The sequence below is a fragment of the Squalius cephalus genome, assembly GCF_949319135.1.
Source record: "Squalius cephalus genome assembly, chromosome: 24".
In the NCBI taxonomy this organism is placed as follows: Eukaryota; Metazoa; Chordata; class Actinopteri; order Cypriniformes; family Leuciscidae; genus Squalius; species Squalius cephalus.
In genome coordinates this window covers 27224383-27252298 of record NC_137145.1, presented here as the reverse complement: position 1 = coordinate 27252298, position 27916 = coordinate 27224383, and the positions used below count along the sequence as shown (strand labels likewise).

The 27916-nt window shown below is 37.6% G+C and overlaps 1 protein-coding gene across 6 annotated transcripts in view; it reads left to right on the top strand.

The window, feature by feature from the left end:
• Positions 1 to 22789, top strand: part of ppip5k2 (diphosphoinositol pentakisphosphate kinase 2) — a 50009-nt gene extending 27220 nt beyond the window's left edge. The window contains exons 26-34 of one of the 6 annotated variants that reach the window (XM_079862231.1): positions 1747 to 1788; positions 1924 to 2097; positions 4950 to 5022; positions 8628 to 8747; positions 16986 to 17048; positions 17776 to 17796; positions 20137 to 20280; positions 20370 to 20483; positions 22059 to 22789. In XM_079862231.1, the coding sequence (XP_079718357.1) occupies positions 1747 to 1788; positions 1924 to 2097; positions 4950 to 5022; positions 8628 to 8747; positions 16986 to 17048; positions 17776 to 17796; positions 20137 to 20280; positions 20370 to 20483; positions 22059 to 22327 (1020 nt within the window). In that variant the 3' untranslated portion in view covers positions 22328 to 22789. The remainder of the gene's footprint in view (positions 1 to 1746; positions 1789 to 1923; positions 2098 to 4949; positions 5023 to 8627; positions 8748 to 16985; positions 17049 to 17775; positions 17797 to 20136; positions 20281 to 20369; positions 20484 to 22058) is intronic. The other 5 variants (XM_079862226.1, XM_079862229.1, XM_079862228.1 and 2 more) reach the window with 5 other exon arrangements.
• The last annotated feature ends 5127 nt before the right edge of the window (positions 22790 to 27916 follow it).

The following is a 27916-nucleotide window of genomic DNA, read 5'->3' as shown; positions in this document are numbered from 1 at the left end:
TGTCTGGTAGTGTATGTACTGTGCATAATGAATTATATTTAGCTTACTTTTTTTCCCTTTGCTGTGACATTCACGTCATGCGTTGATGTGGAGAAAGTGTGTGTGAGTTTCATCAGTTTCAGCTGCATCTCTCCTCGCGTCACTGCGCCTTTACGTGTCCTTCATTTAATGACTGTGCCAAAGTCTCCTCGCTTCTCAGTTTCTTTCCATTGAATTAGTTTTTTAGGAAACCGGTTGATGTTTTTGTATTTTGTTTTCATCAGTTCAGTTTATGTCATTTTAAAGCATATAAGCTGGATCAAAATGGGAGTGAAAGACTGTTGTTATTCTAGGAATGTTGCTTCATATTAAAGGTACACTATGTAACTACATCATCAAACCTTCTTCCAAAACGTGTTTTTGTCTTACCCTGATTCACTATGGTAAGCCTTTTATAATATTTATATTTCAGACCTGACAGGATGGTTTTCGCCTGTGTGTGTCTCATCATATCCGGAAATAGAGTAAAATTGCTCCGGCTGCTCATAATCATATTCATCCGCACAGTCACAGGCATGCAGTTTTGTTTTTTAACCGATAGAGGGCCTAAAGTTACAATAGTGTGCCTTTAGTATTGCATTATAGTCTAATATATAATTTGATGATATTTGTTACATCACTAAGTTAGTCAGTGAGCTGCACTATGCAAATCAGAAGAATGGTGGTGGTTTTCTTATTGCCCATTATTTGAGCCCAAATGAAGTTCCATCTGTATGTTTCTAAAACTAAATGTTTCCTTCTAATGTTCATCTCTTGCCACATTAATACACTACATAACAAAATAATTACAGCCCTTGCTTCTGTAAAAAATATTCTTTATTGCTATCATTATATCATGGTCTGTCTGAATACTCATGATTGTCTGGAAGGTGTTCAAACCGTTTTATGCACAGGCAGTTCCAGTCAGGTTAATCACTGTTCTATAAAGGTGCCACACACACACACACACACACACACACACACACACACACACTTCCATGTCATGCATTAAAATCATTTAATGCCTACCTAGCCATGGATGATCCTTTATGAAACGAGATATAAAGAACAAATTGATGCATCCCAAAAATGTAAAAGTAATGTATTTAATCAAAAAATAAGTATTAAATACAGAAATGATCTCCATTTTCTTGTTATATCGATTATTTTAGAGTAAGATGGTTGTTTGTGTTTATCACATAATTTTAGAAAAGCACTTCAAATAGACAGGCATGTAATTTCAGCCTAAAACCCTATTGACTTTTTAGTCCCTATTTAAGATTCGAGTCGTTTACATGAAAAAAAAGAAATTTGACAAAAAGACATGACATATAGTTGAATCGCACATTCCCTTGTCTATACAGAAAAGAAACTTTAACAGGCTATGTTGCAACTCTCAACCTCATGTCATTGCAAACCCTATAAATTGTTTCTGTGGAACACAAAAGATTATATTTTGAAAATTGACACTTTGAAGTGAAAATAGCCCATCTCTCACCCTCGTGTCGCTACTGTTGCTTGTTGGATTTATTGTACAATGTGATGCAAATTTGCCATACAATATTGTTTCAAGCATTCAGTTTTCAGTCAAGCAAAAGCAGCTAGCAGCCTTGTTAGCACGTGTATAAACCCATGGGTGCAAAAGCATGTCCATGAATCTTTTCTCACCCACAAAATGTATGTTATTTTGAAAATTGCCACGATCTCTTTTTTTGTTTTCTTTTTTAGTCCCCAATGCAGACAGACTTTTTCAAGACGCCTGCTGGCAAAGTATGAGCGCACATATAGCTGTTCGTCTTCTCTCGAGTAAAAGGCCTTCCTGTTAGTGAATGTTGGTGGACACGTAGCCGGACTGTTGTTAACGTTGCATGACTGTGCTGTTTCTGCCCCCTGTCTCACTTCCAGGAAGAGAGCCCCCTGAGTGTGTCTAGCCCTGACTCTATAGGTACCTGGATTCATTACACCTGTGGTGTTGGTACTGGGCGTCGAAGACGCAGATCAGGGGACCAAATTACTTCCTCCCCAGTCTCCCCCAAATCACTGGCTTTCACATCCAGTATTTTTGGCTCATGGCAACAGGTTTTTACCAATTTAATTCATTCTTCACACCAACCACTAACGCACTGTTCATTCACACGGCGGTGAGCAAGGACACCTAATGAGCAGATGAATTAAAAGAGAGCACTATTACCTCATTGGTCATGTGTTTTGTTGATTTTTATTGCACTGGTTTGTGTTCTGGAATATCAGCTTCTAACTTTTCAATTTGTATCAAGTATCTTAGTCTTGACAGTTTTAGTCTTCATCTTTGCCTTAAAGGGAAAGTTCACCCTGTCATCATTTTCTCGCCCTCAGGTTGTTCCAAACCTGTATGAGTTTCTCTCTTCTGCTGAACACAAAAGAAGATACTTTGAAGAATGTTGACGGTAGCCATTGACTTTCATAGTATTTATTTCCCTACTATGGAAGTCAGTGGGGTCCGTCAACTGTTTAATTACCAACATTCTTCAAAATATCTTCTTTTGTGTTCAGCAGAAGAGAGAAACTCATGCAGGGTTGGAACAACCTGAGGGCGAGTAAATGATGACAGGATTTTCATTTTTGGGTGAACTTTCCCTTTTTAAACTTTCAGATTTTTAAACATCGCATCTTAATGAATGTTTTCTTCAAGTCCCACATAATAAACCATGTATTTGTTCTAATCGAATGAAAACTAACTTGTTTAATATTTCTCCATTGACCGTAATTGGTACTAAATTCTGTGATTCTTGATTTAGACGACAAATCCATTCGTGTGAAGACACCGATAACCCAGTCTTTGCTTTTTACAGTGTTGGTTTAAAGTCAACATGAAATCAAAATTGGCTAAAAGTTTTATTTTCTTGAAATGTTCCTGATCTCATTGTTTATGATTCATCTGTGCATTTTATTCCGAACAAAATCACATATTCCACGCAGCCAAACAGTTTAGTCTCTGTTTTTTGGTATTTTTATAGGTATATCACGGGGATTCTTGCCAATAGTTAATAGTGAATAAATAGTTAATGTAGTTTAGTGTTAGTGTAAGTAAGGGTTACGGCAATAATAGCAAAAGAAGATTAAATATGACCATTATTCTCAGTCATCTCAGGCTTCTCTGCGTGTGGTTTTTCAGAGGTTCAGTAGTGCTACTGCAAACCCTCATTCAGATGTAAAGAGCCATGTTTCAACATCCAGTCAGTTCCTCAAGTCTTCCCCCTTGTTGAATTTCCTCAAAAATGCATAATTTTAAGGACATAAAATGCCATTTCAGGTTGACTTTAAATTCTGTTTTTTTTGTATTTTTGTACAAAATTTGTCAATTAGTTATGTATAGTATTGTTGTATTTTTTTTATTTTTGTTTTGTTTTGTGTGTGTGTGTGAGACTTGGATACTGATTAAATCAAACTGGAATGTCATACCATGTAGAGGGGGAAAAAAAACATTAATTCATAGACGTTTTGGCTATGAAAAAAGTCACTTTTGGCCTTTTGCTGCTGCTTCAGACCATAAACTAAAAACCTCATTCCAACCCTTCAGTGATTAATTTGTCTCTCTGCACCAGTCTACTCTCTTTATCCATGTTTAGCCTGTAGTCAGTCTCTTTTCATTCATCTGCTGTGCTATTAGCTGTCCTTCGCATCCTGCTCCATCTCAGTGTCCAGCAAACGTTGAGCTCTGGGTTGCCGATGTCACACATGTGTAGGGTGGATGTCACTCGCCTCTTCCAGGACAGATTCGCCTCTGCTTTGGCACCTTTTAATCTTCATTGGTCACTGTCCTCACCCAGATCGACATTTCTCATTTCTTGTTCTTACAGTTCAAGGAAGCTTTATCAACATAATCAATGATATTTGTTTATGGTGGTTAACCATTTAGTGAACATCACAATTTTTATTATGTTTTACAAAAATAATTATAACCCACGTGTTATAATTATGCTTGTGTCTTTGTTTTAAAATGTATTATTGCTTCATTATGTCAGTTTTCCTGTCATTTTTACGCAACATTATAACAAAGTGGGAACCTCGGTCAAGTTCTTAACGCACAGTAAAATGTTTTGAGGATAGTGGCACAGATTAACCCAAGTCTTCAACTAAATACAGTGACCCCAAAAAAAGAATCTGGATACTTTAGTCACACTTAAAAATGTCTGAATGATATAATGTTAAATGAGAGAATATCAAAGCAATTTGCAGTCCATTGAAATTGTGATTTTTAGTAGATCTCTCTTTTTGTGACATGTTTTGCTTAAGTGTGTTATACTGTAACCAAAATCTTTCAGGTAAATTGATATTGGTTTGATTGTATGATGTAAATACACAGATTTTATGTGTGCCTTAAGTGTATTTTTGGGACCATTGACAATCCTTTTAGTTGAGGACTGGCTTGATCTAGGCCTCGTGTCAAGAGAACTGCTGTTTAGTGTCCAATAACCCTCTTCCTATTCCCCGGATAACCCTCTTTTACCCCAAAGTAGATTTCATAGATTTGAAGTTTCCTTTGGTTTTTGCATGAAACTGAAATGAACATTTTTAACAGAGAAAAATAACTGGGCTGTGACCGTCTTGTTCCCTGCTCTGTTGGGTTTTACATGGATGCAAATGCATATTTGTTTGAAATTGTGGTTTGTTCAGTTTTTCTCTATGAACTGTTGCCATGTCCGTCCTCATACCCTTCTGCATTCCTGATCTCATTTCCCGTTTCTGATATGGAATGATATGGAGTCTGTGTGGCAATGCTTAACGCATGATCCATTTATTTTCCTTCATGCTGGGTCTTTTTTTATTGTATAGGCCTGTGAACTCACATATTTACAGTGCTGCTTATTAATGTCTGTCTCTCTGTAAATCGCCTTCATGAAGAACGGACGAAGGTTGACTGTTTGTTGAGTTTGCTTGTGCTCTTTCAGGTTCTGTCGGAGAACAACAGCCACAGCCGACCGGCCAGACTTCACCCCGATCACAAGCTCACCCCTGGAATCGGTAAGATCACACTCAACACACTCCTAATCTTGATCTTATAAAGTCAACAGACATATCTTGTAATATCCTGAATGTTGTTGGATGTTCACTGTGGAGGATCTCTGACACACTGTCCTGGTTTTCTATGTCCAAATAATATTTTGCCGTTCCATTTCTAATCTCTGTTGTGTGTGATGTTGATGTGGCTGCTCTCTCTTGATTCTTTAAACTTAACGACCAATTAATTTGGGTCTGAATTGGAAGTGAATGTGTAATACTGTCAGTGAGCTTCACTCTGAAACACACTGTGTTCTAAGATTGTTGCCACACAGCTGACTAATACAGTGCTGACTCTCATATATGCTTGTAATGTCCTTTGTGTGTTTGTAGGCCGTATACACACAAGCCTCTTTTCTATACTTTTGCCTTACTGGGTAATTATACATCTTTAGTAAGTGTATGTAGATGTGTAGGTGACAGGACATGGCCTGCGGTGTGACATCACTCTTAGAAGAAAGGTTCTATATAGAACCCTAGGGTTCTTGAATTTTAAAGAACGTGTTATGCAAAAAAAAGGTTCTATATAAGAAGAAAATCTTAAATGATTGCATAATACTTTCATGTTTAACAGTTATTTCAATTTTTTCTTGTGGTGTGATGTGTTTATGAGTCGTTTAATTAATAAAATGTAATTAAATTGAAAAATGAAACAAGTTCCTGACAGAACCCTTTTAGGTTCTATATACTGTAGAATATTTTCTTCGATGAGTGATTTTTTTAATTATTTTTTTTAAGAGTGGCCGGTTGCAACTGCTTAGACTAGTCTTTTTTACAAAAAGGCCATAACTTTTAGTCAGTTACATAAAAACATAGATTAGTCTAATTTGAATCCTAATTAGCCCTAACTAATTGCTAGTTGGTCAGACTAGTTCTTAATAGACATTCTTATTTACAATAATACAACTGGCCCCATTATTGTAATACATTTTTCTTTCTTTATTTTTAGATTTATTATATATGCAGCTTTTTGAGCCCATATGAATTTAATTTTGTATTAATTCAAGTTAATTCTCTTGTCATAGTGCAGGACAGTTTAAAACTAGTGAAGACAAAAGGGCACAGGACCTACGATGTGCACTTTGATTTATACTTTCATAGACATTTTAAACTAAAATGTTGATGTTGGCTTGGGGGAAAAGTAGCACATGGACATGTTACCAAGAAAGAATGTGTTCTTCGTGTGAGCCCTCAAAATTTAGTGTAAATTCGACTGATCTTTCGAACAACTAAGAGCTTGTGTGATTTAGTTTGGTGCTTTGCGATGTGACATCAATGGCATCGTGATTTGTGAAGTGACATAACAATGTGGCACAGATTTATACAACATCATAAAACTATAAAGCTTGCCACCTGAAGAGTTTTTTGTCTGCTGTAAAAATGTGTGCACCCAAACAAAAGCAAAATGCATTCTGGTCAATCACAGCAAATTGTGTTCCATTAATACAGATTTGCCATAATGCAAAAAAAATAACTATGAATAGTTAAAATGTAACTGATATAATCGTACACTCCTGGGGCCGCATTCACAAATAATCTGTATTCTCAAAAACATTTAAGAAAGTTCTTGTCTTGTTTCTCTTAAGATTTTTCTAGTTTTGAATTGTAAGTAACCTCTTAAAGGTAGGATAACCTCCAAATTGTATTAAAATTTCAAAGATAAGATGTTTAATGAATTTACTGGGTTGTTTCAAATATTACAACATTTCAACACTAGCTACATACACTCATCGGGCCACTTTATTATGTGCATCTGTTCAACTGCTCGTCAGTGTAAATATCTAATGTATTTTGCATAACTCAATGCTTTAAGGCATTGACACGGTCAAGACGACCTGCTGAAGTTCAAACTGAGCACCAGAATGGGGAAGAAAGGTGATTTAAAGGGATATGTCCCCGAAAAAAGAAAATTCTGTCATTTACTCGCTCGCAAGTTGTTCCAAACCTGTATGAGTTTCTCTCTTCTGCTTAACAGAAGAAGATATTTTGAAGGATGTCAGTGATCAAACAGTTAATGGACCCCATTGACTTCCATAGTAATTTTTCCCCACAACACTTTGGTTACCGACATTCTTCAAAATATCTTCTTTTGTGTTCAGCAGAAGAAAGAAACTCATACAGGTTTGGAACGACTCGAGGGAGAGTAAATGATCGAGTCTTCTGCAAGGACCGCCATACAATCAGATAACACCAAGTCACAACAAGTCTGCCATTTTCTTCTTAAGAAAATGTTTGATAACTTTTTTCAAGACACGTAAAACCATTCTTACGAACTTCTTAGAGATTTCTTAACTTCTTTAAAGGACAAGTTCGGTATTTTACACATAAAGCCCTGTTTACAGATCGTTTCTGATGAAATAGAACGGTTAAGATTAAACTTTTGACAGATGCTGCTGTCGCGAGAATTTTAGGTTTATTTCGCTTCCCACCCCCCCTCAAGAATGGTAGTCTATGTGCACTGGAACAATCCTTCCTAAAACGCATTAAACTTTCATTTAAAAAGAGATGAAACTCACCGAGTGGTCAGGGGTGTTCACTGATATGCTCATACAAAAATCGCTGCAAAAGATGCTTTCCAACAGGTGTTTTACCATTCATTGTAAAACTGTGGATCTATTTTTCCAAACGTCTCACACCCGTAGATTCTTCCGTTGAGAGCTTGAATAATAGACACTCCAGCCCAGTTGGTGGCGATAATGCACATTTGCCAATTGCAAGCAAACCACTGGCATTTCACTGAATACACAGAAGAAGCAGAAGAAGAAGCGGCGGAGTAATACCGTACCTCACAGCACATTCAATGCAAGTCAATGGAGTTGGACAAAAACTACGATAAAACCTGTTGGAAAGCATCTTTTGCAGCGATTTTTGTGTGAGCATATCAGTGAACACCCCTGACCACTCGGTGAGTTTCATCTCTTTTTAAATGAAAGTTTAATGCGTTTTAGGAAGGATTGTTCCAGTGCACATAGACTACCATTCTTGAGGGGGGAGGGGAAAGCGAAATAAACCTAAAATTCTCGCGACAGCAGCATCTGTCAAAAGTTTAATCTTAACCGTTCTATTTCATCAGAAACGATCTGTAAACAGGGCTTTATGTGTAAAATACCGAACTTGTCCTTTAAGAAGATCTTTGTGAATCCAGCCCCTGGATTGGAGCGATGGAATGACTATATTAAGGGTTATCATAGTGGTCTACAGTGGGTAATAATACTGGAATAGTTACAGCAGTTGTAGTAAAGATGGTGTAAGTGTATTACACATTTCATTTAGTCTTTCTCATTTAGTAATTGCTTGATATGTCACTTCACGTGACCCTAAAGCTAATGTCTTATTGGTCGGAAGAGTGTTTTTATTTTATTTCTCCCTAAAGTGAGGTCCTCTGAAGATCGTTTTACCTAACTAGGTTACATTGACAAAAGACATTACTGTCATTATGGGATGCTTCAGTGAGGCTGCACTACTCATTCTGTGGCAAGAATCTGTAATAAATGCTGCATGCTGCATGCACTGCGAGGTGTGTCTCTGGAACACCCGATTCTGTATGTATCTTCTCTAACTCCCATCAGGGTCTCATTGTGCTGGCTTGTTTAGCACCATGGTGCTGGGCGGCTCCTCCAGCGCTCCTAACCTACAAGATTACGCTCACGCACACCGTAAAAAGCTGACCTCCTCTGGCTTCTTAGATGGTATGTGCAAACACGCACACACACCTTCTAATGGTGAATCCCCGTCCCTACTTTTAAGGAATCCTGGAGTCTTATCTGTGTTTTCAGTGGGAAACTACCGGATTTTGTGTTGTTCTCATTGGAATAAGTCGTCGTTTTGTAGCTGTGTTGTGGTACAGATGCCCGTCTGCCCCGATTAGATTAATTTATGATGAGAAACCTACATTACAACAAACTCAGGATCTTTTTGGGAATCTTGTAACTCAAATGCTTTTGCATGAAATGTATGCTATGAACTGTACATAGCGTATGTTTCATTAAAAATCAAGTATAATAACAAGTTATTATCGATAATCCTTGTAAAAAAACATACGGTTTCTTTTGTAAATCCTATGTGTAGCCTATGTCTCGTCCTGTGTAACGCAAAGCTGGATGTTGAATTCATCTAAAGAGTCCGTCTCACCAGAATCTCTGGGCTTTTAGCAAATAATGTTATTTATTTATTCATTTACATTAATGTAACTCGTACTTTTTTAACAGACTGTAAACCCATTTGTTTTTATGTAATCAGTCCATATGACTTAATGTACGTACATCAAGAAAGTCACCTGTTTTCTTAGCTTTCCCTACAGTAGCTACACCACAGATTTACATGATCATTATTTTCACTGCAAACAAGAGTAACAATAACACACATTTCGTTAAACCCTTGTGCGTCAATATTAAAAGGTACTCTGAGGTCAAAAAAATGTGAAGCTTTGGAGCACAGACTTAAGTTTGGTCTCATTTTAAAGAAGACCATTGGGAGATTGTTGTAAAAATAGTAAAAGTAAAAAAAAGTTATAGAGGTTTTAGTTATTTTGTGTACGTTAGTGTAAAATAGATTTATGAAAGGAAATGAGGGTGAAAAATTAGAGATGCACCGATCAATCGGAATCGTCCGATTTTCTGCATGCTCAGCCCGGAGCGGTGACCGGCCGGTCAGTCTCATGTCTTTTCGATTCTGTGCCTGTTTGCCGAGTATTCAGTTAAACACAGTCAGTTTTTGGAACGTAAATAGTTGAGTGAAATCACATGTTGTGTAACAGTATATTGGATCTGTGCATAAGCTCTTAAAGGGACAGCAGCCTAATAAACCTGCTTCTGTCTGCCATGTTAATCAAAGAACAAAAGACAGAGAAAATCACTCTCTGCTTTTCACTGAATAACTTTTGTAACTTAAATTTTAAGCATTAATCTTAAATGAAATTATATTTTTTCATTTTTACAATGAAGACTATCCAGTGTATTTGATTACTTTAATTTCTGTAGTATTTCTTACCTGAATTTACTGTACACCCACCTGAAAAAACTAAAGCCGTGTTTAATACATATATCTCTTTATTCTATTGCATTTATTTGTGCTGTGTTTCAGCAGGTCACACTTACAAAAAAATCGGAAATTAGTATTGGCCAAGAAAATTGCAATCGGTACATCTCTAATTAAAATTTCAATGAAAATACACACTTCTGCCTACATGTATGCACTTGGCATTAACATGAAAAAAAAAACTATTTAGAAAAAGACAAAAATGTTCTTAAGGACGCACAAGGGTTAAGTTTCTTAATCTTAATATTAAATAACTATAAGGTCTGTTCAGATACACTGTGTAGCTAAAATTGAACTGAATTAAGTAAAACCATTAAAATGAAAAAGATTAAATGAACTTTTTTGCTAAAAGTTTTGCATTTATAGTTCACCCAAAAATAAAAAAAATTGTAATTTACTCACCCTCATAAACCCATTCTGAATAAGACTTTCATTCATCTTTAAAACACAAACAAATATATTTTAATGAGACCTGATAGATTTCTGTCCCTCCATTAAAAGTCCAAGCAAGCAAAACTTTTCAAAAAGTTCATAAAAAAGGGTAAAAGTAATACACATGAAAAGAGCGGCTCTTCTGTAAGTCTTCTGAAGAGACAGGATCGCTTTTTTGATAAACAGATTTAATTAGGCTTTTATTCACATATAAACATTGATCAACGCACATACATAGAGCTTATCAAACATGGTAAATGGAGGCACAAATATTAATCTTGTGCAAAAACACATTTTATAACACTTAATTTCAGCATGCTGTGACTGAAATCTGAGTTCTGCTTCATATAATCAGATATTGATTTCACTCGCACTGAACTTTCAATCATATTTTGGTGACATATGTTGGTTTTACACTGCAGAGTTTTATCAACAGTGCATATGAAGCAGTTTTATGTCATTAGAATCAGTTCTGTTATTGATGCTTCAAAATAAAAATAATTGGCTGTAACTAAAGATCTGGCTGAAACTGAAACTAAAATGAACATTTTCTTTTTTTATCATTAAAGGGGTCATGACATGGATTTTTTAAAAACACACACACACACACACACACACACACACACACACACACACACACACACACACACACACACACACACACACACACACACACACACACAATATATATGTGGAAAAATCATTTTCAACCCTCATTCTGCCTCTCTGTCTGAAATAACACTTTTTTTAAGGCTTGTAAATAAACAGCCACTGTTATGATTTGCTAATGCTTCATATTTTTTCACTTTTAATGCTAAATGCTCATCTTTATTCTGTATCAGTGTAGACAGCATCAGTCATTATAATCTGAACACATTGTATACTGTACCAGTGTAGACAGCATCAGTCATTATAATCTGAACACACATCTGTATACTGTATCAGTGTAGACAGTGTCAGTCATTATAATCTGAACACACATCTGTATACTGTATCAGTGTAGACAGCGTCAGTCATTATAATCTGAACACACATCTGTATTCTGTATCAGTGTAGACAGCGTCAGTCATTATAATCTGAACACACATCTGTATTCTGTATCAGTGTATCAGGGTCAGTCATTATAATCTGAACACACATCTGTATTCTGTATCAGTGTATCAGCGTCAGTCATTATAATCTGAACACACATCTGTATACTGTATCAGTGTATCAGCGTCAGTCATTATAATCTGAACACACATCTGTATACTGTATCAGTGTATCAGCGTCAGTCATTATAATCTGAACACACATCTGTATACTGTATCAGTGTAGACAGTGTCAGTCATTATAATCTGAACACACATCTGTATACTGTATCAGTGTAGACAGCATCAGTCATTATAATCTGAACACACATCTGTATACTGTATCAGTGTAGACAGTGTCAGTCATTATAATCTGAACACACATCTGTATTCTGTATCAGTGTATCAGGGTCAGTCATTATTATCTGAACACACATCTGTATACTGTATCAGTGTAGACAGCGTCAGTCATTATAATCTGAACACACATCTGTATACTGTATCAGTGTAGACAGTGTCAGTCATTATAATCTGAACACACATCTGTATACTGTACCAGTGTAGACAGCATCAGTCATTATAATCTGAACACACATCTGTATACTGTATCAGTGTAGACAGTGTCAATCATTATAATCTGAACACACATCTGTATACTGTATCAGTGTAGACAGCATCAGTCATTATAATCTGAACACACATCTGTATACTGTATCAGTGTAGACAGCGTCAGTCATTATAATCTGAACACACATCTGTATACTGTATCAGTGTAGACAGCGTCAGTCATTATAATCTGAACACACATCTGTATACTGTATCAGTGTAGACAGCGTCAGTCATTATAATCTGAACACACATCTGTATACTGTATCAGTGTAGACAGCGTCAGTCATTATAATCTGAACACACATCTGTATACTGTACCAGTGTAGACAGCATCAGTCATTATAATCTGAACACACATCTGTATACTGTATCAGTGTAGACAGTGTCAGTCATTATAATCTGAACACACATCTGTATACTGTATCAGTGTAGACAGCATCAGTCATTATAATCTGAACACACATCTGTATACTGTATCAGTGTAGACAGTGTCAGTCATTATAATCTGAACACACATCTGTATACTGTATCAGTGTAGACAGCGTCAGTCATTATAATCTGAACACACATCTGTATTCTGTATCAGTGTAGACAGCGTCAGTCATTATAATCTGAACACACATCTGTATTCTGTATCAGTGTAGACAGCGTCAGTCATTATAATCTGAACACACATCTGTATTATGTATCAGTGTAGACAGCATCAGTCATTATAATCTGAACACACATCTGTATACTGTATCAGTGTAGACAGCATCAGTCATTATAATCTGAACACACATCTGTATTCTGTATCAGTGTATCAGCGTCAGTCATTATAATCTGAACACACATCTGTATTATGTATCAGTGTAGACAGCATCAGTCATTATAATCTGAACACACATCTGTATACTGTATCAGTGTAGACAGCGTCAGTCATTATAATCTGAACACACATCTGTATACTGTATCAGTGTAGACAGCATCAGTCATTATAATCTGAACACATCTGTATACTGCATCAGTGTATCAGAGTCAGTCATTATAATCTGAACACACATCTGTATACTGTATCAGTGTATCAGCGTCAGTCATTATAATCTGAACACACATCTGTATTCTCTATCAGTGTAGACAGCGTCAGTCATTATAATCTGAACACATCTGTATACTGCATCAGTGTATCAGTCAGTCATTATAATCTGAACACACATCTGTATACTGTATCAGTGTAGACAGCGTCAGTCATTATAATCTGAACACACATCTGTATTCTGTATCAGTGTAGACAGCGTCAGTCATTATAATCTGAACACACATCTGTATACTGTATCAGTGTAGACAGCGTCAGTCATTATAATCTGAACACACATCTGTATTCTCTATCAGTGTAGACAGCGTCAGTCATTATAATCTGAACACACATCTGTATACTGTATCAGTGTAGACAGCATCAGTCATTATAATCTGAACACACATCTGTATTCTGTATCAGTGTATCAGCGTCAGTCATTATAATCTGAACACACATCTGTATACTGTATCAGTGTAGACAGCATCAGTCATTATAATCTGAACACACATCTGTATTCTGTATCAGTGTATCAGGGTCAGTCATTATAATCTGAACACACATCTGTATACTGTATCAGTGTATCAGCGTCAGTCATTATAATCTGAACACACATCTGTATACTGTATCAGTGTAGACAGCATCAGTCATTATAATCTGAACACACATCTGTATACTGTATCAGTGTAGACAGCATCAGTCATTATAATCTGAACACACATCTGTATACTGTATCAGTGTATCAGAGTCAGTCATTATAATCTGAACACATCTGTATACTGTATCAGTGTTGACAGCGTCAGTCATTATAATCTGAACACACATCTGTATTCTCTATCAGTGTAGACAGCATCAGTCATTATAATCTGAACACACATCTGTATACTGTATCAGTGTAGACAGCATCAGTCATTATAATCTGAACACACATCTGTATACTGTATCAGTGTAGACCGCATCAGTCATTATAATCTGAACACATCTGTATACTGTATCAGTGTAGACAGCATCAGTCATTATAATCTGAACACACATCTGTATACTGTATCAGTGTAGACAGCATCAGTCATTATAATCTGAACACACATCTGTATACTGTATCAGTGTAGACAGCATCAATCATTATAATCTGAACACATCTGTATACTGTATCAGTGTAGACAGCGTCAGTCATTATAATCTGAACACACATCTGTATACTGTATCAGTGTAGACAGCATCAGTCATTATAATCTGAACACATCTGTATACTGTATCAGTGTAGACAGCATCAGTCATTATAATCTGAACACACATCTGTATACTGTATCAGTGTAGACAGCGTCAGTCATTATAATCTGAACACACATCTGTATTCTCTATCAGTGTAGACAGCGTCAGTCATTATAATCTGAACACATCTGTATTCTCTATCAGTGTAGACAGCATCAGTCATTATAATCTGAACACATCTGTATACTGTATCAGTGTAGACCGCGTCAGTCATTATAATCTGAACACACATCTGTATTCTGTATCAGTGTATCAGCGTCAGTCATTATAATCTGAACACACATCTGTATACTGTATCAGTGTAGACAGCATCAGTCATTATAATCTGAACACACATCTGTATTCTCTATCAGTGTATCAGCGTCAGTCATTATAATGGCTTCTGTTTGCTTTTGACATGATGCTCACATTCAGTGTAGGCAAATGTCAACCGTTAAGCGACTGAACGCCAGTGGGTGGGGCTTGTGGTGCGATGATTTAAAACTATTGGTCGATGTCTTGCTCCGGAGGCAGTCGTATGCAAATATATTTGCCCGTGTGACGTCACAGATCACCAAATATCCAAAGGAGTCGTATTTTGAGCTTGATTAAATAAATGCTTTATTTATAATGTGGAGGACGATTTTAGCTCTGAAACTTGCAGGATGTTTTAATGGAACAAAGACTTCTTATGTCAAAAGATCTTTGAAATTTGATTTCTCATGTCATGACCCCTTTAAAGTACACTATGGTATTCTGTGTTTTTGGTATTTCCCCTTATCCTGCACACACACACACACACACACACACACACACACACACACACACACACACACACACACACACACACACACACACACACACACACCTGCACCATAGTAGACAAACCTTTTTTCTTTGTATACAGACATGACTAGAAAAAATCCTAGGGCAAATCTTGGAAGCTAGAAATTTCCCAGCAAACTGAACCCCATAGCTCTGAATTAAAATAACTACTGCAGACTTACCATAGCGAGTTGGAGTTAGGCAAGATTTATATACAGATATTGTGTTAACTTCTAAAGAAATATTGAGCAAACAAATCCTTTATACCTTTTAGTTAGTTAACCTATTTTGGTAAAATGATTGATTCCTCATACAATTATATAGGATTATGGAATCTGTTAATGGTTCTGTTAACATATCCAGCCTACTTGTAGTGTCTGTGCTGGAATAATATAACTGTTCAACGCAAGTTTGAAGACCATCTATCATGCAACAAGTGACTTCTGACTTTGTAGCTATTATTTGAGGAGAAATATAACTCAACATATGTTTTGATGTCCTATTATGTTGTTTGTTTTCATATTTGGTTCCCACAAATTATTTTTATTTATTTATTTAAGATTCCACGGCTAATTTCTGTTGTGAAGCAAGAGCGTTGTAGATCATGAAGTAGCAGTGCTAAAGAAAGTGTAGCGTCCATCATAGAATTAACCCTAGAATGCATGACCCGTACAAAGAGATGGCATCCTGTTTTTATCTTTATCATTAAATCATTGAAGAATTGGATTATGCACCAGTTTAAATGTTTCAGCAATGTTCAGTTGTCCTACATAACCAAATTCAGTTCAATATAATTGAATTCAATTATGTGAGATTTTAATTTACTAGCAACATTTGCCAATTATTTCGCTGATCCTTGCAGACATGCTGTTGTTTTTCTGAAACTAATAAGGCGAAGAACAGGTAAATGTGTGTAAATCTGAATAAGTGCAGTGGATGTGTTGTAGTCTTGTGTCCGTTTACTGTAAGAAGGTTTGTGGAGATTCACTGCATGGCCAGTAAACGACCGTGCTGAACCTTGAGAGTAAAGACGGGTCAAATGGAGGTAGTTCATAAATAAGCTTTGGGCCAATGAGAAGTCCTGATACTGGGGTCGTCATGTTGCAGCCTTATCTAATGCCTCTGGGTGTTAGTGTGTGCTAGTCCAAGATCCAGTTGAAGAGTAATACTGACCAAAAAATAGATAGTGAGTCAAAATTCCATATGAAAAGCCTACGGGTCATTTTGAGACCCTTTACAAAGGCTTGGGGTAGTGATAGAAAAAAGTTATTTTATTTGAACAAAAAGTGGTGTGTCTCTTGGAACAGCATTGTACATTTTTCAAAGTCTCTCTTATCTGACATCACAGTCTATCTTCTGACTAGTTGATTGCTGTGTCAATTCAACGGCTGCTCTATCATGTCCATTTAACCCCCTTTATGCATTCTAGGGTTAATATGGTGTGTTTGCTTGAACAGAAAGGAAACGAAGGTTTCATTTTGAAAGTTTTTTTAATCCCTAACCCTATGGCTGTCCCAACACTAGACACAAGCACTCCTCTGCTTTTCTTCTGCGTCTTTCCTGCATGACTCTTGCCTTCTTCAGCCTTTCTTTAACCCTCTTTCTGTTAGCTCTTATACATTTCAGGTACCTGTTTTTCTCTTTCTCAGAGGCTACGCGTGGTTCTGCTGTTAAAAGATTTTCTATCTCATTTGCGCGACACCCAACCAATGGTATGTTTGCTTTTGTTAATTCCTAGTCACGTTTTCCCCTCACATTCAGTTTTTGATTTATTATTTGTTCCTTGGATATAGAGTTCCTCTTCAACCCCAGGATAGGGCACAGGGAATGTGACATTTTAAAGGACTAAAGATACTCATTTAACACCAGGCATCATGCATATATTTGATCAACAGTTTAGTCTGCTCTGGACGGTGATCTCATTACATGGATTTAAAAGAAAATCGCATGTACATAAAGTACAATATTTTGCTGTTACCTATTTTTAATTATTTGCTTGTTTATTTGTGGTTGAATGAACTAGTTCCTAGAAACTGATGAAATACGTTGACAGTTTTCAAGTGAAAATAATTTGCTGCTCTTTGGCCTATATGAAGAATATTTATTTAATATAACACTTTATTTTAACCTGTTTAAATGTCTCTGCATATTTTAGCTTGACTAACGTTTACATGTTTTCTGTGTTTTTTCCAATTTCAAATTCTATAGCATAAATGAAACTTTATCATCCAACAGAGTGACATACATATAAAAAATAATAATTCAATGATTGGCTAAAATGTAAAGAATTATTTTAAAAAATATTGTGCATAATGCTGCATTGCAGTGTTTTTATAAGTTGATAACATCCAAGATGATGCTTTTGGAAGTTTAGACATTTTTAGCATATCATTTTTATTGTTTGTTTTTTCTTTTAATCTGCTTTTCTAAATGGGTCAGTGTTTTCCAGTTTGTTCAGTGGTAAGTGTTAATCATACTTAATATACACATTCTATTCTGTCTAATTAGTGTTTGTTGTTTATTTTGGCTCTAGTTCCCAGTCTTGTGTAGTAAGTACTCAGATCTAGTCTATAGACCTTAGTTTTTGACCCTTAGCAAATTTCAGTCTCACTTAGATCAACTCAGAATCCTATCGTATTTTTATCTTTCTTTATGTACCCACAAGAACATTAGCTTTTGGTTTATTCATTGCATTCCCAGAAGGAAAAGTAACACATATCGCATATTCTCCTTTGTATTTTTTTTTTAATAATTGACAAGACATACTCTCATCTTGCATTTAGTCCTATTCTAGGTAAATCACCAAACCTAATAATTTGAACATTGCCTAATAATAGTTTTCTAATACTGTTGTGTGATTGGCTCCTTCACTCATTCACTTCTTAAGATGCCTTTTTTTATTGTTAAATTGTTTATTGTTTTTTGTTTTTTAAAAGCAGTAAATCAATCTGTGTTAAGTGGGGACAGCACTTGTACTCCAAATCGAATCAGTTCTATCGTTAAATTCTAATGAACTGAGTCCCATTTGAAGCCAATGTAAAATGCCAACGAAGGCACACTTGTCGCACATTCTATATGAATATATAAATGTTATGTTGCTTGGCAACCGTAAACAGTCTAATGAACTATATTACTTGACAGAAGAATTGGTTATTCTGATTTTTTAATTTTGACAAATGTTACTATTTATGGAATATGTGTCTTCTAGAACTGTTTCTGCTGTTGGATAAAAGCAATAAACCATGAGAGGCTGTGTGTTACAGTGGTTTTACCGTGGTTAATAACACCTATCTGTGGTATAATAACTGTAACGCATGGCCTCTTGTTGCTTAATGCTTTTATTAAAAGACAAAGGCATCTTGTGCCAAATTGCATGACTTGAATAAATCAAATCAAATCAAATCATAATCATGTTGTTCCACTAGTTTCATTTGAGAAAAAGAAATATTTGTACAAGGTAGGTCGATTGTCATTTCCGCTTCATAAAACCATCTTGGCCAAGTGATGTTTTTGGTAGATTGAAGGTATTGTGAGCTGTTCTTTGTGTGACCCATCTGCCTCCATCTTGCCCACCTCAAACTCACGTTTGACGGTGTTGTTGCTTGTCATTTTTTTTTTTTTTTAGAGGAAATGGAACGCCATATCTCTGCCATCTCTCCAAGATCTTAAAGGGATAGTTCAGGATTTTAGACATGAATCTCTATAGCTTCCCCATAAGCAGTGTGGTGCATTGACCATGACTTACCCCCGACAGCGTCCTGTGAGCCGAGCTCCGGTCCAGTTTTGGTCAAGATGAAATTAGTCCGGCAAGTTTGCTGGGGTCACGGCAATAAAGCTTTTTTCTTCTCAAATCAATATGTGTTCAAAAGAGTGATATATTTGCGTCTCTAAAACGTTGTCTATGGAGAGGTCAGACCTCGTAATGGCTTGGCACTATTTTCTCCCCTGTCATAACACTGCGCGCTGCCGCTACCTACAGCCAGCTGCGAGCTGCGCAGGCGCACACCACTTTTTCAGTTGTTCGGCAGTGTTTACGTGCTCAGAACAGCTACACGAACGAGCTAACATAGCTACTCACCAAGAGCGATCGGTTTGTACAAGCTTTGTAGAAAATGGTGCGGAATTGTGACTATCCGGACTGTACAAACAAAGATGTGGCGCTTTCTCCTCACACATTTCAAAGATTTCCTGTGGCAGATGTTGCTCTGAGGCGACTTTGGCTCATTGCTCTGGGCTTCAATGTGAACTCCAAACTGGCGAAGATAAAGAAGCTATCCTTTTGATATCCCAAAAGATATCATTTTGGCTGTGTGTCGAAGTCAATGTTGTCATCGTCGCTGCTGTAGTCAGACATGTTATCGTTCTCTTTACGAGCTGTAAACAAAGTGACACGTGCGCGGCTCCCAGCTGGCTGTAGGTAGCGGCAGCGCGCAGTGATATGATGGGGGAGAAAATAGTGCCAAGCCATTACGAGGTCTGACCTCTCCATAGACAGCGGTTTTGTGACGCAAATATATCACTCTTTTGAACACATATTGATTTGAGAAGAAAAAAGCTTTATTGCCGTGACCCCAGCAAACTTGCCGGACTAATTTCATCTTGACCAAAACTGGACCGGAGCTCGGCTCACAGGACGCTGTCGGGGGTAAGTCATGGTCAATGCACCACACTGCTTATGGGGAAGCTATAGAGATTCATGTCTAAAATCCTGAACTATCCCTTTAAGTTATAGTTCATGCTATATGATTATTCTAGCTGAAGGTGTTTTTTCAGATTCTGATGTTGTATATTTCATTGAAGGTTTTGAGTTGTATTCCATGGTTCCTTCAATCTGTCCCTTGGAGACGCTCCATAATTCCCTGTCTCTCAAACAAGTGGATGACTTCCTCGCCTCCATAGCCATATCCAATGATCCAGTCCTGGAAATGTCGCCATCCTCGCCAGGTACGGTCAAAACAGCATGCACCGACTGCCACTGTGTCATGTTTACTGTACATTTGTTTGAACCTGTTTTAATTTGTTTGAACCCTCAGCTCTGCCCACAAAGAAGGCTCCTTTGAACACTTACACTCCGGCAAAAGTTTTGCCCTGTCCATTCACACAATCCCTTGGCAAGAAGACGTGCTCACCGGAGAAGAGTGCATCAGGCATGTTGCATTTACTGTATAGAAGCACTCATAAAAAATAACTACACAAAACCAGTAGAACTTAGCTTTGTATTTACAAGTGCTTCATATATAGTCAGGGCTCCAGACTAACACTTGAGAGCAGGAGCACTACAGCAGCACCTCATTCAGTTGCGCTGGAGGGTTTTTTAATCATAAAACTACTATTGTTTTGCATTAATAAGTGCAGTTACTAATAATATTGTATGTTTGTTTATTGGAAATTTGACAGTAAAGCACTGAACTGAATTGAGATGCAGATAAAAACAACTTTTATTAACAACAGTAATGTGCAATAAGCTCATTTTTATTGGGAAAATTTAAATATTCTTTATATTAAATATTACTATATTCTTATTCTTAAAATTCTTATTAAATGTACCATTGTTCTTCTATAGTATCATGCTGAACTGACCGACAGCTTCAGTGGTTATGAAAGAAGCGACCTTTTCTTCTTTTCTGTGTAATTCAGTCACAAATGGAATAAAAGTTTTTTTTTTGTTTGTTTTTTTTATAAGAATTTGTGACTTCCTAAGTTTTTCCATATATTATTAGGGAGTGGAAATGGCTAATAAGTCAAATAACTGCTCTTCTGCCACCATATACTGTCTTTTTTTCAAAAAACAAAAGTGTTTGTTTGTTACGAAGTAATTTTTCTTTTTGCAAATCATCACATTAAAAATAACCCTAAAAATGGATCATTTTTCCAGAGCTTTGAAGTGCTGGAAAAAGTGTAAAGCACTTGAAAGTCCTTAAAGAGTGCTTGAATTTCACTCTTAAAAGGTCGTACGGACCCTGAGATGAATAAAAAACACTCAACTGCTTCTGCCACAATACCATGGTTACAGTTACTACATTAAATCCATGTTAAATGTTGGTGATTTGTGGATTGAAAAGCCTTCTTTAACTTGTTCGTTCATGGCACAATGCTTCTCCTGGTTTCCACATCAACACAGTTTGATCTGTGGTTTATTACAGAGAATTCTGCGCTGAATTTGAACGCTTCCTACCAGATCTCGCAGTGACGTCATTAATACTGCAGTGAATTCAAATGCTTTCTCACCGGATCTCCAGCGCTGTGTAGTTACGGTGTCGTGTGATGAGACCTGATCTGAGCTGCACTGCTCTCTCTATTACTGCTCCGAGCTGATAAACGGTCTGCAGCTCAAACGAGAAGCGCAGTTTCATTCCACTTTCGTTTGCTGTTTCTCATATGCTGCAGAAATGCCAGCTTTTATCAGTTGGACAATGTGGTGTAGCACCAGCGCGACCTCTGACAAAATTTAGTCATACCAGCAGGAAAAAAGTCTGGTTGCAGTCTGGAGCCCTGACAGTTTATTTAATGCATAGTGTTTTGAAAATGGATAAATTGGTACAAAAATCATCTCAAATATAGTGAATAAATCTGAAAGAAAACAAATCTTATGCAGAAATCTTAAACAAATAGAAAGTTCATAGAGAAGTCACCAAATTCACTATTGAAAAAGTGTGGGAAATCTGTTATTCATCAGAATTTCCTTCTGTTTTTCACCTCTGTATATATTTATTTTCCTTCAGTTCAGGATGGCTTTCCCGCCAGAAAACCCAGAGCAGTTTCAGCAGATGTTCCAGATCACGGCGCACGTCGTGGCGACACCTCACAGCCAAGCTCAGAGACCAAGCAGCCCAACCCAAACATCTCCATCACTCGGCCAACTGAATCTCAGGATTCCTCCTTTAAAACCCAGCAACTGTCCTGTGTCTCATCCAGTGGCACACCAGCACACGACGTCCCTGCTCTAGAAAAAAAGAGTGCTACCAAAACCATGCCAGGCTTTTACACATGACATCAATCTGCAAACCACCACCTGCGAAATGTACAGTACATCACAGTACACTCGAAACCAGGACACAACTGAAGCAGAGGACCACATGTCATGGACCTAGCCAACCAAAACAGGATTTTTGTTCAGACAGTTTAGATCAATTCTTAGAGCATGTTACAAGCCTGACTTTGTTACTTTTAGTGACAAGAATTTGTCATAATTAGCAGTACCTTTATTTGTATTTAAAGGAACATCTTACTGAATGTTTGTTACCAAAACAATCCACTTAAAGATATCACATTGTTGTAATTACAATCATATCGTAGGCTTATTTAGCTCTTCCATTCACCTTGAATGGTTCGGAAGAATGTGTTACATTTATCCTGTATATTTGAATGTCGAAATGTAAAAGCTTGCATAGAATTTACTTGTCATAGTATGACATGTTACTGCAGCTGGTTTTAATTCTTTTGGAATATTTAATGAAGACAGCACATTCTGGAGCCTCATCAAACAAGGTCCCGAGTGATATTTCATGTTTAGAAACATATTTTTAATGCATATATTTCATTACAGTCAGAATGTGCAATTATTTCCCTCCACTGTAATGGAAATCTGCCTTATGTTAATTCCTTTTACATCAAATTGAAATTAGACTAAATGTTGTGAATATTGGGAATAAACTTTGGCTGATGGTATTTTTTAAGTTCATCATGAAATCAAAACTAAATTGTCCGTTTAAATCCTGGCAATGGTAGCCACCACCTAATTCTCTGACCCATCATTTGTGTTGTGTACTTTCCTGCAGAGTTTAGCACCAAGCTTCTCCAACACTCCTATGATTTTCTAGTAATCCTGAAGATTTTCTAGTAGAGTTGGAGCCTTATACAACTTATTTTTACTTGTGATAATTTATTTTAAAGTGAATTAAGACTATTTTCACAAACCTGTTTCTGGAGCCCCCCAACACTGCATGTTTTAGGCCAGATTTACTGAACACAACAAGCAAATTGGCGTGAGACCACAGTCCCATAAAAGTGCAGATGGGAGTGGAAGGTTCCCCGGCTGATGATGCGCAAATTATAGGACACAGGTGCAGCCAGATCATTTCATGTGTGCCCATCATAATGACCAACGCAATGGGCGAATTCCAAACGTTTTTGCACCCTTGAAGGGTACTTCGGGAAGGGAGGAGTGTAGGAGTGTTCCAAATGAAAGTTAATCCCTTCACGAAGGGCCTTTCCACAAGTCTGTTGGCACAGGGGACACTTCAAGGAAGTAATTTAATAATTTATGGTCATGTTCTGCCCTTCGGCGTGAGTAGGGCAGAGGGATGCCCACTTTCGATAGGAATTTGCCAAATGTAATTTTGTAAATTTGCCAGATCCAATTTTTTTTTTATGATGGACGAAAGTTTCGGAGGCAGTGTGTAAACGTGATTGACACAACGTGAGGTCGTATTTATTTTTTACCGTGCAAGAATTTCGGACTCTATTTCGGACTCTATACTACTCAGAATGCAATATATGCCTTTTTTGATGCACCTTTTGATTCGACATCCAATGGGCCGGCAAAACCTGCCCCGGTGACTTCTAAGGGTGGTGCTTCAGTAACTCTGTCCTTTGGCAGAGGTGCAGTAGTTTGATGAGCTGGTTTTGTTGTCAATCTTTTACAAACATGACAGTGTCCTATATTTTGCTTCACAAGCTGTCGGCCATGCAAAATCCAATATTTCTCTTTCACCTGAACCAGTGTATCCCTCACACCTGAATGCATCTCTCTGTCATGATAACTCTGAACTAGTAATTCTGAGTGTCTTAGCTTTGTTCTCTGAAACTGAACTCGGACTCTTGTAATCATCCACAAACACTAATGAGTCCTTTTTCATCTAAGAATGGTTTCAAATCCTTGTTTTTGGAGTCTTTGTCAACGCCTATTTTGAGCAAATGTATTTCCTTGTTGAGTTTCCTTTGCCCAATACATTTCAGCTGCAAGTAGTTCTTCTGCTGTGAGTTCGCCTTGGATTTTATATGTGGATCGGGCATTGGTGATGGACCTCTTTATCCATGCAGTTATTCAAAACACAGTCTTCAATCTGCTATATTTCGCTAAATCCAAAAGAGGTTCTGTTGGTGCAACACCACCAAACTGCACGGTGACCTGAAACTCAGACCTCAGACCAGTGTTCGTTTCAGCAACAGCTTTCCTCCGGCTCCTCCGAGCGAGCTGGAGCTGAAGAAGCCGGGCCAAACCCCCAGAGTTTACTCTGTATCAGATCATCTGCACTCTTTCCTCGAGTAGCTGAATCAGCTGGATTGTCTTTACCATTACGATGTGACCACGATTCAGGGTTTGTGGGATTCTGTAGCTCAGCCACTCTATCAGCTTTAAATGGTTTCCGTTTCTGAGCAGAACTCTGTATCCAGCGTGAGACAATTACTGAATCTGTCCTCTTGCGAATTAGATTTTTCTACATCTTCAAGGGACGAAGCAGATGATGTCCTATTCTAGCTCCGATTAGAGCTCCCATTAACCCTAAACGTGGTCAACTAAGCTTCTTCACAGGAGCAACTCTTGCCTTTGATGCGCCAAAACTGAAACAAGGCTCACAGAAGAGAGAGCGCACGGCTCAAGCTCGCTCGAAACCACACGCTCGCACAAAGACGAGACGATACAGGAGCGCCACAGGACTCCGTCACGAAACCCTGACACTTACAGGCCGTGCCTCTTCTGTCTAGTATTTCCCAGTGCCAGAAGTTTAGAGATGGTAGCAATATGACAAGTAGCCTGATGTTAACAATGACAATGTGGAAGATTGTAACAAACCCGTCTCCATACCGAGTGATGACCCTGATCTTCAACCAGATGGATAAATATTCAGAATCTGATCCAATCTGACCTCTGACCTGTAATGCTGCCATAATCATACACTATTCGTTCAGAGGAGAACTGAGCGACTGAGCCTGGGTTCTCCCAAGGTTTTTTTTCTCCATTCTGTCACTGATGGAGATTTGATTTCTTGCCACTGTTGCCTTTTTCACCTTTGGTTTTTGGCTTGCTTAGTTGGGGACATTTAATATTACAGCAATAATATTTGATCTCCTGCATTGACACCATTATATGAGAACTGATCTGAGCTGGACGATGACATGACTGTTTTCTCCAGAGTGGCGCATATATACATATAAATATATAAATGAACTAAATTAATAACTTTTTTACCACAAAAATGAACCATCACTGAACTTACTTAAGCTGGACTGTGACGCTATTTTCTTCTAGAAACAAACTTTGTTGCATTATTTTCCTGTTATCACTGTAAAGCCGCTTTGAAACAATCTGTATTGTAAAAAGCACTATATAAATAAAGCTGACTTGACTAGCTCTGAAGCTGTAGTGTCATCGGTGTCAAGCACTGTGAAGCCAAAGGCTGAAGGACAAACAACTGTGCTGCGTCAAACAGTTCAGGCATGGATGGACGGTCCGGCAGGGAATTATACGTTGTTTTTGGATGGAGGCAGTCAAAGAAGCTTTGTGCAAGAGAGGCTAGAGAAGATAACAGCTACAGTGCTGAATAAAGAGACGCTGAATCTCCACAGTTTCGGAGCTGAGTGTCCTGCAACTACAGAACGCAACATCATGACAGCACTGACACTTGAAAGTGTACGAGAATCAGAGAAGAGAAATCACAGCAATAGGGACTCCTCAAGTCTGCACTGCTGTTATGAAAGTTACTGGAGAACATGTGCAAAAGAAGCTTGAAGGGTCTGCAACTTGTGGATTTTTTACTCTGAGGACACTAATGATTCTGAGCTTTCAGTGTCAATAGGAGCAGACTACTACTGGTGAGTGGTATCAGGTCGAGTCGAGAGTTTAACCGAATCTCTTCGCGTAACAGACACAACCTGCATGCAAATTTGTTTGGAAGAAGATACACAGATTTCAAAACAGTTGCGAGTCTTTGGGGAAACTGAACAAGACGGCTGAGAGTCCAGAAGAAATAAAGCCTTACAACATTTTAATCAGACAGTAACTTTTAAGGATGGACATTTTCAGGTTGATTTACCCTGGAAACCAAATAAACCAGAACTACTGAACAACTTCAAGGTGGCTAAGAAGAGGTTTGAGAAGCTGCAGAGAAACCTAAAAGCTTACGTAACCTTTTACACGATATACAGACGTAATACACAACTTTTTACAGCAAGGCATTTGTGAAGATGTTCCAGCCCAAAACTCACAAGCAGAGGAAACAGATGCTGTTAAATACTATCTGCTACACCATGCTGTGCTTAGAGATCAGATCACAATGCTAATACAGGTGTACTCGGGGTCTAAAACGCTTCGAGCTTGTCCAGTTTTGACCACTTCCAGAGGTAGATGAAAACACATTAGACCGGATTGCTTTCATAGTGTAAACACTCATGTGATCTAATGTGTTCAACAGCCACTAAAGACCGTCTTCTCTCCGTCTACTGGCCTAACGCATGAACATTATGGGAAACGCTCTAGCCAGACGGGACTTACACTTTGACTGTTGGAGACCCAAGTTTAGTTTGAAGATGAAAAACAAACCAAAAACAATGTCCTCTCATCATTCCTGATTTCTAACACACACTCACAGCGCTCAGCGTAATCTTACGGCTGACAGAACCGAAACTAAAGCTGATATTCTCCGTGTGTTTCTCCGTCGTCTCTGAGCGCGTTCATATTGCAAGATTATATTTTGTCCATTAGATTGAAAGATCTGAAAAGCCCAAACATTTACCCACCCATAGAACCTCACCTCAAAGAAATCAGGACAGAAGAGGTCTAAAATGGACAAAAGAGACGGATTAAAACAGCAGGTGTACACAGATATGTGTCTCCATCGTCCATTTGTGATCCGATCGACCAGAACACATCTTAATACAGGGCCTAAAAGACGTTTAACTTGCACAACCGCTAACAAGCAAAAGGGGTGCAATCTTGATAAGGAGCCAGGGTTAAAAGAGCCTTCAGTGATGAAAGTCGACAGCAGATGGTGTAAACTGTGGTCATGTCTTGTAAAGCTGCACCAGCCTGCACTCAAAAAAATGAAAGGTTGTGCACTATATATTTATATTTAGTTTACTTATAATAATTGTGTTTGTTGACTTGAAATGTTTTTTTCTATTAAGGTCCACGTAATTATGTCTCAACTTAACAGTACAAAATCCTAACGTGTTGTCTAAACACAAACCATTTATGTTAAGTACAAAATTCTTACATCCAGAGGGTGGCAGTATAGTGCGACGCCAACTGCCATTTTGCCCTAACTTAATTTGATTGTGTTCAATCTGCTTAATATGTAAAATTTAAGTTTACTTAATCCGTTTGTGTTGGATTACATGAATGATTTGTGTTGCATTAACTGAAACTGGGCAGTGCTTGTTAGTTCCCAGCATGCTTTGCATATGGTTGAATTAAGAGAGAATAAATAGTGTTATTTTATGTTTTTTTTGAGAAAATGAGAAAAGGGGAAGACTTGATAGTGTGTAATTGTGTTTAATATTCAATTACATTGGAATTATTAGAACCATTTAAATTACAGTGGGTTACCATTGTGGAGAAGTGTGGAGCATTTTGTTTGAC